At 39.7% G+C, this 13,534-nt stretch overlaps 1 protein-coding gene across 3 annotated transcripts in view; it reads right to left on the bottom strand.

Moving 5' to 3' along the window:
* The window catches only part of TAF5L (TATA-box binding protein associated factor 5 like), a 32,718-nt gene that overhangs the window by 11,705 nt on the left and 7,479 nt on the right, over positions 1-13,534 (bottom strand). For all 3 annotated transcript variants that reach the window (XM_035281372.3, XM_035281374.3, XM_008985288.5), the window contains exons 2-3: positions 9,453-9,597; positions 5,238-5,342 (exon numbers count right to left, since the gene is read on the bottom strand). In XM_035281372.3, the coding sequence (XP_035137263.1) occupies positions 5,238-5,342; positions 9,453-9,594 (247 nt within the window). In that variant the 5' untranslated portion in view covers positions 9,595-9,597. The remainder of the gene's footprint in view (positions 1-5,237; positions 5,343-9,452; positions 9,598-13,534) is intronic.

Raw genomic sequence — 13,534 nt, 5'->3', positions numbered from 1 at the left:
GTTGGTCTTGAGCTCCTGACCTCAAAATGATCTGCCCACCTAAGCCTCCCAAAGTGCTGGGATTAAGGGTGTGAGCCACCATGCCCAGCCAGACTTCATATCATAGTATTTAAGTATTATTAATTTTACCTCACAGTATCTAAATTATGGAGTATCACAGAGAGGAGTAAACATCACCCAAGGACTTTGCATTCTCCTCCAGGGAAAAATTTAGTGTGTTTTTTGGTTGTCCACAGGATAATGCTATCAGGTTAGGTGGAGTATGAACTTGTTATTCTCTTTATTTGGAGATTAAGTATGGAATAAGGAGATGCATACAGGTGCCGAATTAACAAGGGGTGGACTTATGATTGTTACTTTTACATGTCAAACTGAGGGGATTGGAGGAAGGGGGTGAGCAGGGTACCTAGATATTCAAACATTATTTTGAATGTTTCTGTGAAGGATTTTGTTTTTGTTTTTGGATGAGATTAACACGTTTGTTTAAGTCAGTCAACTTTGAGTAAAAGCAGATTACCTTCCATAAACTGGGTGGGCCTCATCCAATCAATCCATCAATCAGTTTAGGCTTTAATAGAAAAAGACTTATCTTCCCCTAGGAAGAAAGAATTCTGCCAGCAGAGAGGCTTTGGATTTAAACTGCAACACGTGCCAAGCCTCCACAACTGCATGAGACAATTCCTTAAAGTACACCTCTATGTATTCATCCTATTGGCTCTTGGCTCTGTTTCTTTGGAGAACCGTGACTGGATTTTGGTATTTCTTTTTCTTTTGTATTTTATTGGGATGAAGGATTGTCTTCAATGCCTTAGAAACATAATTTCAGGCTTGTTTTCTAAAATGAGAGGCATTTTAATTAAGTTTAGAAAAAAAATCTAGCTATCAACAAATAGTGATGTACTACTTTAAAACTTACTGAAATTCACTGTTGCTTCAGCTCATAGTTTCAAAATTGCTTAATTGCTCTCTCTTGTCTGAAGAGAATAGTGTGCTGGGTATAAAACATAATAATTGATCAATTTGGAAGAAGGTGAGATTAAGAATTCTAACTCCCATTTTAATTTTGTTCCTTGCAATCATAACACACTCTATATTTTACTGAAAGTGTACTCACTTAAAATATATATTTTTTCTAGCTGCAAAAGTAACAAACATATCCTCTGAAAGTACACTTTTTCTTCCTTCTATCTACCCACTGAAATGTAACGAATGCCTACCTGGTGCTGAACTCTACTGGCAGTAAATGAGAAAAAAATGAGAGTTTTTCATGGAGTTCATGGAAATTGGTAGTAAAAAGGATACTAAATTAAACAAAACTAATCCTGTCAGTCGTCATTCTCCTCTACCTCTCTTCAGATAGATCCTATCTATCGACTAGTATTTCTCTGTCCTTTATTCTGAAATCTCACACTACTTGGTCCTGCTTTTAACATCATTCCCTTTTTAGTTCCTCTGCCTCCTGTTATTCCTCAGACGCTCATTTCACTTTAAGTCTGTGCTCTTCCCACTACACCTCCTGAAGATAAGGGCCTACTGCAATAGGTGAGCTCACAGAATCTCTCATCTATGGACAACCTGTGGAGGAAAAATACATTCAGGTGGATACAGGCTTAGATACTCTTATAAATTCTTACCTAGTATCCTCCTTTGAGATTTTATCATTTCTTAAAACTTTAATTAGCATCTTCATGTAGCTGATGCTGCATGTTCTTTATCACAAGTCTGTATCTTTCTACTAAATCCTAGCTTCAAAGTTCCCACTGCAAGCTATGCAGTAGGATGCCACTGTCATGACAAGTAAAAAATTATAAACTCTTCTGACTTATTTCTGTTCAATAAAACTTAATCTCCACTCTAGTCTCAAAGCCTGAGCCATTGTCACCTCTTCTTCCTCCTTTACTCCTGGGCCTTGGAGATTCTACCTTGGTAATTTAACTATGAAATGAAGCCCCTGCCTTCCATTTCCCCAATGCCATCAAATTCTGGTCCTTCCTCACTTCATTTCTCAAGATTGCTGTGCACTTTAATTAACAGGTCAGTCTCTCTGCCATTCCTCTTACAAATAATTTTACAAACTGCTTTCAAACTAATATTCATTGATCCCCAGTCTGAAAGCCCCATTCTTAAGAAAGCCTTAGTTGTTTCTGTACAGTTGTTAAGCCTGCCTTTTTTCTCATGATATTTCCGAACCAAATCACTCCTCTTCCAATCTACTGAAACTCAACCCATCCTTCAAGTGCTGACTTGAATGCAATTCCTATATGTATATAATTCAGCAACTGATCTCATACTGGTCTGTGAAAGTGCTTCTGTGATATTCAAATTTTATTTAAAAACTTTTACCTATAGTCTTTTTATGTATATAGTTTTATGTTCCAAAATAGATTAATGAGTACATCTTATACTTTATCTTGGCGCTCAGGAAATAACTGTTCATTTGATTTGGTTGACTGCTCTTCAGAGATCTGAGGGTAGAGAAAATTGTTCCAGGAGACGCAATCCAAAGTGATTAACGTATATTAACCACCTTTAAATAGTGATCTTTTAAACCAAAAGATTAAAGAATTAAATTAGAGACAAAACAGCAGACAACTTTCTCAGTTCTGAAACAAAACAAGAACTTAAAGGAAATGGTTGATAGATTATAATCTTTTGAAATATAAAGTTCTGACCAAACAATCTTGGGCTAATAATTCTTAATGGTAAAGATGAGTATAATCAATATATAAACCAAAATAATATACCTGGCCTTACACACACTTAAGAGTTATCCTAGTTTTACTTGACCCCCATAATGGTTAGTATTTTAAAGGAAAAAATCTATATTTACTATAGTCTACAGTTGAGGAAAATGGTCAAAATATTACAGGAAATAAAGGTTACAAAATAAAACCCTCTAGGGGGTTTATCTTATCAGTTTCATGGGTGCTGGGTGATAGAACTGTAGAGAATAGTCTGTTTAATAGTTACAAAAATGAAAAATCATGAAGATCAAAGCTTCAGTAAAATGAGTCTATTATGTTTAAACAGAAAAGAAGGAAGTTCCATTAATTCTGCATATCATATAAATGTTAAATATTTCAGTGCAGTGCTCAATTTCTACTAAGGATAAAAAAAGAAAAACTGAATTTATAATAAGAAGGGTTTTTTTTCATTTAGAGATAAAAATGTAAAGACATTTTTTATCATTGGCATTGGTTTCTGAGGCTTTAAGCAACTTTAACTCAGTTTTTAGAAAGTTATTTTACTCAGTTAAAAAAATATGATATTTATCTCTCCATGACAGATTTACTTCACCACACTAGGGGTGGGGAAGCTGGTAGAGAAAGAAATGTCTTGGCTGGGTGTGGTGGCTTGTGCCTATAATCCCAGCACTTTGGGAAGCCAAGATGGGAGGACTGCTTGAGGCCTGGAGTTTGAAACCAGTCTGGGAAATGTAGTGAGACCCTGTCTCTACAAAAAAATAAAAACAAATTAGCCAGGTGTGATGGAGCATGCTTGTGGTCCCAGCTACTCAGGAGGCTGAGATGGGTGGATTGCTTGATGCCAGAAGGTCGAGACTGCAGTGAGCTATGATCATGGCACTGCACTCCTGCCTGGGCAACAAAGCAAGACCCTGCCTCTAAAAAAGAAAAAGAAGGAAATTATCTGGCTTCTTTGAGCCTGTCTCCTTCATTCATTCAGCCTACATTTATGTTAAGTGCTGACTATGTGCCAGGGTAGATATTGTCATAAGATATATTGATATGGTCCCTGCCCTCAACGGAGCATATAGTCTAATGAGGAAAACAGACAAAAAAGTAAATCACCAAATGTATAATTATAATAGTGATATATTCTGACTCATGACAGTAAGATGGCTCTTGTCATGGACATGACTTATTTCCATTATGAGTGACCCTCAGATGACCCTAATGACATTACATACATTTTTAAAAAATCACTGAAGCATAGCTGTATAATAAAATAAATTCATTGGCATAATTTTATTTACTTATTATTATTTTTTAAAGACAGGGTTTCACCATGTTGGTCAGGCTGGTCTTGAACTCCCGACCTCAGGTGATCTGCCTGCCTTGGCCTTCAAAGTGCTTGGATTACAAGCGTGAGCCACCATGCCCGACCTGGCATAATTTTATTATTACAGAATTGCAATGATTTTTGCAGTGAAGTATTAAACACTCAGTTGACTGCTAAAGTGAGTTATTCTGGTGTAAATTTTTATATTCATATCCCTTTCCCACTGATCTTCTGGGCTCTTAATGGTTTTCTTCCTAATAGACGGTAATTTTTAATTCTTTCTTTTTTTTTAAAGAGATGGGGTTTCACCATGTTGGCCAGGCTGATCTTGAACTCCTGACCTAGGAGATCCACCCGCCCCGGCCTCCCAAAGTGGTGGGATTACAGGCGTGAGCCACCAAGCCCAGCCTAGTACCTTTTTTATTCTTATCTCAAGTGGTCATTCTGCCCACTCAGAAACTGGTCTAAATGATGACTTCTAGAATTTTTACCTGTTTATTCATAAGGACTATTTACTTACACTTTTGGAAATAAGGGGCAAAGACCATTGTGAAATGTACTATGTTATTAGTAGCAATATAATGTACATTTCAAATGTGCTGTATTTAAGGATGTTTCTCTGCATAGCTGACAGCTTTTGCTTATTTAATACAAGTTACAAGTCACTGTGTCGAAAGCCATGAATAAAACGACCAGAGCTCTGCCCTTGTAAACTTAAACCTCATGATTGAACTCTCTCAGGAATTCCAATAGACCATAAGTTTGAATGTAAGAACTGTGCTAAAAGTACCTTCGAATCCCTAGTACCTAACACCAGTTGTGGAAGATAGTTGGTTCTGAGGGAAATTTACATTACTCTATTTTTTTATTTTTCTTTTTACTGCTCCTTGTGGAGCAGGGCTAACTCATAAGCAGTGTGCCCCATGTTGGTCTGTATTACTCTGTTTCTTTTTTTTTTGAGACAGAGTTCGCACTGTTGCCAGGGCTGGAATGCAGTGGTGTGATCTCAGCTCTTTGCAACCTCCGCCTCCCAGGTTCAAGCGATTCTCCTGCCTCAGCCTACAGAGTAGCTGGGATTACAGGTGCCTGCCACCAGGCCTGGCTAATTTTCTGTATGTTTAGTAGAGACTAAGTTTCACTATGTTGGCCAGGCTGTTCTCAAACACCTGGCCTATTCTGTTTCTTAATAAGAAAAGGTTCTAGAGCTGCGTACTTACCGGTGAGAAAATTCCGCAGTCGTCCAAACTGTACTTCATATTGCTGGGGTTCTGCCTGGCAAGGGGCTGCAGACACTATGTTGGCACAACCAGATTCTGATTGCACTAAAGAGGAGAAAATACACAAGGCAGGGTAGGAAACAGAGAGATGATTATTAATCCAGTATGTGGCAGGATGGGTGGAGGAGGGTGCAGTGCATGCATGCACAGCAACTGATGTTTCAGCAGGTTTCCGAAGTGTGCTGGGTCCTGGTTAAATATGACAGACTGATGACACTTGTTTCTCTCCTCACCCTTCTGAAGCCCAACAAAATGAGGGCCAGAGAAGGAAAGGCATAAAGCACATGGCAAGGTGAAAGAGAGTGGACAGGTGCATAAACTCTTGAAAGATTCATCAGGAAACGTTTGACCCTATGTTCTGACATTTCACAGGTGCCTTGGTGTGGGTCCACTGTCAACCATTGTGCTGGGCACTTAGCAGGCCCTTCCAATCTAGAAATTAATGTCTTCTAGTTCTGAGAAATTTTCTTGAATCATTTTGATAATTCCTTCCTATCTTCTGAGACTCCTGCAATTTCAAGATCAGATCCCGTGAACCAATCCTTTAATTTTTTTTCTCCCATTATTCCATTTCTTGTCTTTTTTGCTCTACTTTCTGAAAGCCTTCCTCACCTTTCTACCCTTTTACTATTTCCCCCTAGATTACTTAAAATACCTAATGATTTTTTTATTTCTTACTCTCATGTATCTGACAACTTTTTTCATTCTCAACATTTTTTTCCCCCAACAGGATATAATTTTTGAGACTTAAGTATTAGAAACAAGGTATTTTTGAAGTTTTCTTCTGTTTCTTTCCATCTGCCCTTCTTATGAGATGTATCTTCAAGGGTCCAATGGCCCCTGGCTGTCTGACAGTGAGGCACTCCAGCATTGATGGAAACTTGGGGTGGTGAGGCTCATCCTCCAGGGTGACCAGGGTGAGCAATGCCCTAATATCACTATCTTTTGGTCTTTCTTCTTGGGCAAGTTGGACTCACCAGTGAAGGATCATTTACTTGCCTTCCTGGGGCATGTGTGCCGGCTGCAGCATTCTGGGCAGATGAATTGGCATGAGGGGAACAAGGCGGAAGTCTCAATATTCAGTATGTAAACACACACTCACATATCTCCAATCTGTGAGTTTATCCTTTCTTAAAACAAAAAATGAAAACCATTCTCCTCCTGTTTACAGGAGGAGTGGAGAACACTGGGGAAAGAAGGTGACTAAAAACCAAGTGAAGCCACCTTTAACAGTGTCCTGAATGAAACAGTAATGCATTTTGGACAATGGAATGTGGATGGAGAAATGACGATGAATGTAGCAGGACTGAGGAAGCCGTAACAGGAAATACACAGAAAGGGAAACACAGGTGAGAGGAAAGTCTACCTATGCCATGAGAAGGCAGAAACAGCCAGAAACGGAGGACCTGCTGAAAGCCCACATGCAAGGGCAGGACTCCTCCTTCTCCTTCTTCTTGCCCCCACCTTTAGTTATTCTATCGCTACATCCTATGGATTCCTAAAATGTATCCTCTCCTCTCCACTCTCATGACCACTTCTTCAACTGAAGCTGTCCTCATTTCTCACTGGACTGCACCTTCTAACTACTTTCCCTGATTCTAACCTGGGCTGGGCCCTATCAGTACTGCCACTGGACTAATTTTTCTAAAATTCACATTTGAAAACATGGATACCCTCCTCCAATTTGTTCCCTGGTAAATGTCTCATGGTTCCTTTGAAACTCAGCTCGCTCCTTTGACTATTTACTGACCCCCAACTATATGTCAGGAACCACAAGACCTTCTGGGGAGACTTCCTTGGTTTGCCAGCCTAATTTGGATGATCATCTTTTCTGCTACCACTGAACCTCCTCCTTCGCAGAACTTACTACCTGATACTCTTCTATAATCAGTGATTTACCTGCCTCACTTCCCAACTAGAACACTTAGCTTCTTAGAGCTAGGGTCGAATCATAGCTATCTCTAGAACTTTTCAGCACGTAGCCTATAAGCAGATATGCACTAAATGTCTGCTGAATAAAGGCAGATTCTTCTGATTACCTGATTGATGAAAAAATCCAGGACGGAATCTTCTGATAATCATATTTCATGTTTCTCACTTTTCCTGGCAGTTTTCCAGCAACAACACTTTCTCCTAATAAGCTATCCTATTGAAACTAAGACAACTTAGATGAGCAAAGTTCTGGAAGACTGTTTAATAATGTTCATTTCTACTTTCTATCAACAACAAGAATTACTGCTCTCTGGTTCCAAAGGATGCAGGGCAGCAGCAGATTTTTCAAACAGCTGGATAGCAAGTTCAGAATGAATTACTCTACAGTGGGACAGAGGCCTTGTAAATAAACTTCCCTATTCGAACAATGAGGCACTTAGTATTCTATACCAAGGCCATCATCTGGCCCTGTTTTGATCAAGCGTATCTCTGAGGAGTTTGAAGGAAAGGAAGAATGGGTGGATCTGACCCTGAAATAAGTGAACGCAGACTGCTGACTGGGCTTCTGTTAGTGTTTCAGAGGGAGTCAGGAACCATTCCTTCAGAAGCATCCTCAGGTTGTTACTGTCCTAGCACTCTCTTCCTATAGCAATGTCAATGAACCTTGGGTCCTTGACTTCAAAGGTCTATGAAAAGAGGGAGATGAAGCAACTGCTGTTACTAGGATGGAGGATGAAACCATTAAGAAATGGAACAGGTGGTGACAGATATTTGGAAGAGCACAGGAAGTCCAAGAACAAAGAAGAGAGAAGGATGTAGTCTGAGCATATAAGAAAGGGAATCGAGGCTGAGCTGCAGAAATCATTACTAACTCCACCTCCACACACAGTCACTAAAGTAGTTTATAATAATCCTAAAGCATCCCAGCAATTTTTTTTTCACAATCTCTAGTAAATAAGTTGACTAAAAGAAAGTCATGTTATGCCAGGTGCAGTGGCTCACACCTATAATCCCAGCACTTTGGGAGGCCAAGGTGGGAGGATCACTTGAGGCCAGGAGATTGTGACCAGCCAGGGCAACATGGTGAGACCCCATCTCTAAGAAGAATAACAAGAAAAAAAAAATTAGCCAGGTGGTTATGCATGCCTGTGGTCCAAGCTACTTGGGAGGCTGAGATGGAAGAATCACTTGGGCCTGGAAGGTTGAGGCTGCAGTGAGCTGTGACTGCACCACCGCACTCCGGTCTGGGTGATTGGGTGACAGAGAGAGAGAGAGAGACCCTGTCTCAAAAAAAAAAAAAAAAGATATATTACATAAAAACATAAACTCACAAAATAGCTAACAATTACAGTTGGTCCTCTGCATCTATGGGTTTTACATCCATGGATTCAAATGACTGTAGATCAAAAATATTTAAGGAAAAAAATTCAGTCCCAAGAAGCAAATTTTGAATTTACCAGGTGCTGAATATTATGATGAATCCACGTGAAAGAGTAATATGTAGGTATTGTATTAGGTATTATAAGTAATCTAGAGATGATTTAAAGACTACAGGAGGATGTGTGTAATGTAACCTACTAGGCCAAATATACCACGTCTTATCAGGGACTTGAGTATTTGTGGACTTTGGTATCCATTGAAGGGTCCTGGAACCAGTCCTTTATGGATACTGAGAGATGACTGTACTTCTCAGTACAGATGGATTCACCTCAAGTTTTTCTAAAATAGAATCTGATTTCAAAACAAAAACAAATTTTAAAAACCTCAGGAATGTGTCTACAATACTAATATTCCAACCATGGATCCTGAAGTACTAATTCACTCAACGAACCCGACTTCCACATGCGAGGCTCCATGCTGGAGGGGGAATCTGTACAAGAAGGGGACAGAGGGAGATCCTGGCCCTAAGGATCTTGAAGGTTAATTGTTTACAGAAGGAAAAAGTTGCACATATCATCAGGTACAGATAAAGTAACTGAGTTCTGAGGAAGGAAATGACTTTAGCCAGGGGAACCACAGAGGTTATTAGAAGTGACATGTGAGCATGGCTCTGAATGACTGACAGGGTCTCTGAGGCCAACATCATTCACTTAATGTAGCTCACTGAGGTTTTTGGTCTGCTCTCTAGCACTATCCTGAGAAGAGGGGAAGTATTTCCACATGGATACTGACGTGAGTTCTCCCGTTCCAGGCTCACCCCACCAGACAAGCCCCCATCATTACCCGTGAGATTGGCCGCCATCTCTTCAGCAGTCTGTGACAGCCGCAGTCCTTGTTTCAGGGGACCATCTGAGTCCACATACTGCCGGCGTTTGAGGTAGCAGGACACTGCCATCTGAATCTGCTCAGTACGCACTCGTTTCATGACCTTCGAGGGAGGCAACCACAGGACACAGAGACATCAGGGGCCTGGGGAAGCAATCCATCCGACTGCACCATTGCAGATGGATAGGATACGTGGGAGAGGAAGACCAGCCACGTGGCTAAGTGGCCTAGTAAAGATGCAAATCTAAGTTCTAATACCAACGTGGTACAGGCTTCCATTTTGTCTGTTTCTCCAATGACAATACAGCCAACTTCAATTACAGAAAATAGGAAAAGCATCGATAATAAAGTCCTTAAAGATCACCCCCCAAACTGTTTAATACCAAGATTCCAATCAGCCCCATGAAACTTTTCATTAGAGAAGCTAACAAAAAGCAAACAGTGTCAGTTTGAAATTTAGGGCCTTTGGTTTCTCCTGCCTACTCTGTGAGAGAGGTGTTAATTAGCAGTGAACCAGCCAAAAAAGCAGGCAGGAGGCAGTACCAAATCAAAGACCGCAGAAACTGGACAAATAGATGTTAACAAAGTATGAAGTTAACAATGGTGAAAGGGGCTGCGATATTTTTTCTTAATAGCAAGGAAAAGGCTGCCAGCTCTAAGTCAGGGATTTAAAAAATGTATTTTCATTTTAATTGTATAATATTATTTACCTTTTCCACTCTTTATTTAAACCGCAGGTACAGAAAGGCAGCACAATACTAAGAGAATATGTATATGTGTTAGTATATGTCTCATAAATTCCTGTAAGAAAGGGAAGTGGTAGGAAGTGACCTAAGCAGAAGTAAATTATTTTTGAATAATTCAAGCTAATTTGTGGGTTCACAAAAACAAAAAGAAAAAAAGAGAGGCATTGTTTCCTTTGACTATTGAGTTTATCAAGAACGACAGGAGCCCTGAGTATTGCCACAGCCTCAAACACTACTTTGCCAGAAATAAAAAGTCCAGATGACCAATGACAGCTGGATGAATTTTGTGGGTTCACTTTTGTCATGTAAAACATACATTCCCTTCCAGAACCAAAATATAGTGTCCATTTTGGAATGCATTTCACATACCCATACACACACAACCAAAGTAACATTCTCTAAATCAAGGTTTCCCAGTTGTTTTATGTGGGAGATCTGTTTTTGATCATTTATTTGGATGTGTTTAAGTTTTCGGTTTCAGTTACATGCATTTGAATTTTCCTTTGAGAGTTCTTCCTCTCTTTCTTTTTTGAGACAGTGTCTTGCTCTATTGCCTAGGCTGGAGTACAGTGGCAAGATCTTAGCTCACTGAAACCTCCACTTCCTGGGTTCAGGTGATTTTCCTGCCTCAGCCTCCTGAGTAGCTGGGATTATAGGCCCACGCTACCATGCCTGGCTAATTTTTATAATTTTAGTAGAGACAGGGTTTCACCATGTTGGCCAGGTTTCACCTTACCTCAAGTGACCTCCTGCCTTGGCCCCCCGAAGTGCTGGGATTACAGGCGTTAGCCACCATGCCCGGCCCTTCCATTCTTTTTAAGATGTAAAATTCCACCTTTTCCAGAAATCTGTTATTTATTTATTTTTACTATTTATTTATTTATTTTAGTAGAGAGGGGGTTTTGCTATGTTGCCCAGGGTGGTCTCAAACTCCTGGGCTCAAGCAGTTCTCCCACCTGAGTCTCCCAAGGTGTTGGGATTACAGGCATGAGCTACCATGCCTGGTCATATTTTTCTTTAAACATAGAAAAATTACTTGTATCTAATTTTTGTCCATCTGCAGTTTCTTTTAGTGTATGATGTGTGGTGAATAACCAAATAAATGTTTTGCCCAGTGACTACAGCTTACACACTGTCCCAACACCATTTGCAAATAATTATTTCCTTCTAAACTGATTTGTGGGAGCCCTTTACAAATATACTCTGAAGACCTACTCTTCAATTCCCTACAAGTTATACAACAGAACAAACTGTGAAGGCTAGAGACATACTCACAAGAATACATACATATAAATATAAAATTTTAGGACATATATATTTTAAACTATATGCACAGAAAGATTACATTATCTGTGCATTTTATTTCTAGATTGCCAAAGAGTTAAAATATTTGTTACACAGAAGGGGTACCAGGTCTGTGATTGTTAAAAAGAAGGAACACTGTGGTTGTGAATCAGTGACATAATGAAACACAATAATAAATGTCCATATACTGAACATTGAAATTTCAGTATATGAAATTTACCTTGGTTGGGTATGGTATATTACCGTTTCACTGTATTGATGGCTTAGGTTACTTTTTAATTGGGCTTTTTTTTTATTGTTAAAACAGGGATTCCAATACTTTGAGAGTGGGGTCCCTGCTCCATTATCACTGTAGTCAGTGATCAGCACTGCTCTATTAATGATCCTCCAACCTGGCTGTACATAAGAATCCCCTGCGAGTGTGTGAATATGTATACATCATTTCAGCTCTGCAGATTCCAGCTCAGTGTTATATTTAGAGGAAAAAAATTAAATGCACACAGTACTGCCCTTTCCCAGTGTGGCCCAAAGTCAAGACGAGTCAATCCAACCAGTGCCTCTTCCCATCACTTACTAAAGCTGCTCTTCTAACTTCAAGAGCTCCTAGTCTGTGGACATTCCCAAACAAGCCCAATTCCCCACTCTAGCTGAGACTGAAACCTTTCTGGCTTCCACACTGCCAATCTTTTGCTGATTTGGGAACAGATACACATTTTAATGTATGTCCATTTGCATTCAAGTCAGATGGGACTGGATCTCCCAGATCACCTTGGACAGGAAAAAACCCGTGTGTGAAGGACACGAGAATGACTGATCAGGAAAACAGACCCTGCGATGACACAGTGTCTTCAAGGTGGGACAATATACATATGTGTCTCAGGAGGAAGGGAAAAGATGTGAAGTTATGAAAGAGTAAACAGAACGGAGTAAGAATGAATGATAATCAACATGGACCATATTTAAGATTGCTAGACGCTAGTTTGTAATAGTGAGTCTAACAAATGTGTTTAAATTAGCTGTCCCAAATAGCAGTTTCTCTGAGTCCAAACCACCATTTATGATAAGGGAGCTTCCCTGATGGTGGACAGTGAGCCAACTGTAGGGCCATGGATCCTAAGGGCAGTGACTCTCTTGCATAACCACACTGAACTCAAATACTAGAGACACGACCCAATAAACTTAGCTGGGTTTTATTCCAATATACACATATTTCAAGTGACATGGATAATTAATGAACTTGAGAGAAATCGGTCCCCTCTACCCAGACTGATTTCCAGACTACTAATATCCAAAAAGGGATATGTGAAGAAAAAACACTCTCTTTAAACTAGACCAAAGTCTCTTGAGAGACTCATACATGAGACGATCACTGCAATTTTGTTACCTGCCTAGCTTTTCCTATAATTATGACATTTTTCAAACTTAAATTGGGTTTAGATATAATTATGCTTTGTTAACATTTCAGAATTTCTTATAATTTTCAATTTATATAAAAAACTTTTAGAGGTAAAAGCAGATGTCAAATACTCTGCTCTTGACATCACATTTTTAGTATTTCTGGAAATCAAAAGAATTCTGAGACGATGTATATCTACCTATTCTCATATATTGACAGTTGCCAGATACTTCAACAAAGTTGCTATATAAAATCCCACACGATCATTTCAATGTAACAACTATGCAGGGAAAACCACAGCCACACTTAACATTCAACTACAGAAATATGGGGAGGTGGAGATATGCGGAACCCTGGCACACCTTAAGATGCTATCAGTGTGGAACTCTGGTCAATCTCTTCAGTGGTTACACGCTGCCTCCTACCCCTCCACCCCCACCCACCTTAGGCTCTAATGTACATGGTGGGTAGAAGAGTGCCGGGAGGTACCCTCACCCACCATGTCACAAGTTAAAGCACTACATAGTTCCATGAAATGCCAAAAGAATACTACCTGTCTCCCCCACCCTCCCCCTGCCTCAATAAGGTGGCAT

This window comes from Callithrix jacchus, chromosome 19, assembly GCF_049354715.1.
Source record: "Callithrix jacchus isolate 240 chromosome 19, calJac240_pri, whole genome shotgun sequence".
Taxonomy (NCBI): Eukaryota; Metazoa; Chordata; class Mammalia; order Primates; family Cebidae; genus Callithrix; species Callithrix jacchus.
The sequence above is the reverse complement of the archived record's forward strand: the minus strand, read 5'-3'. Positions and strand labels throughout refer to the sequence as shown.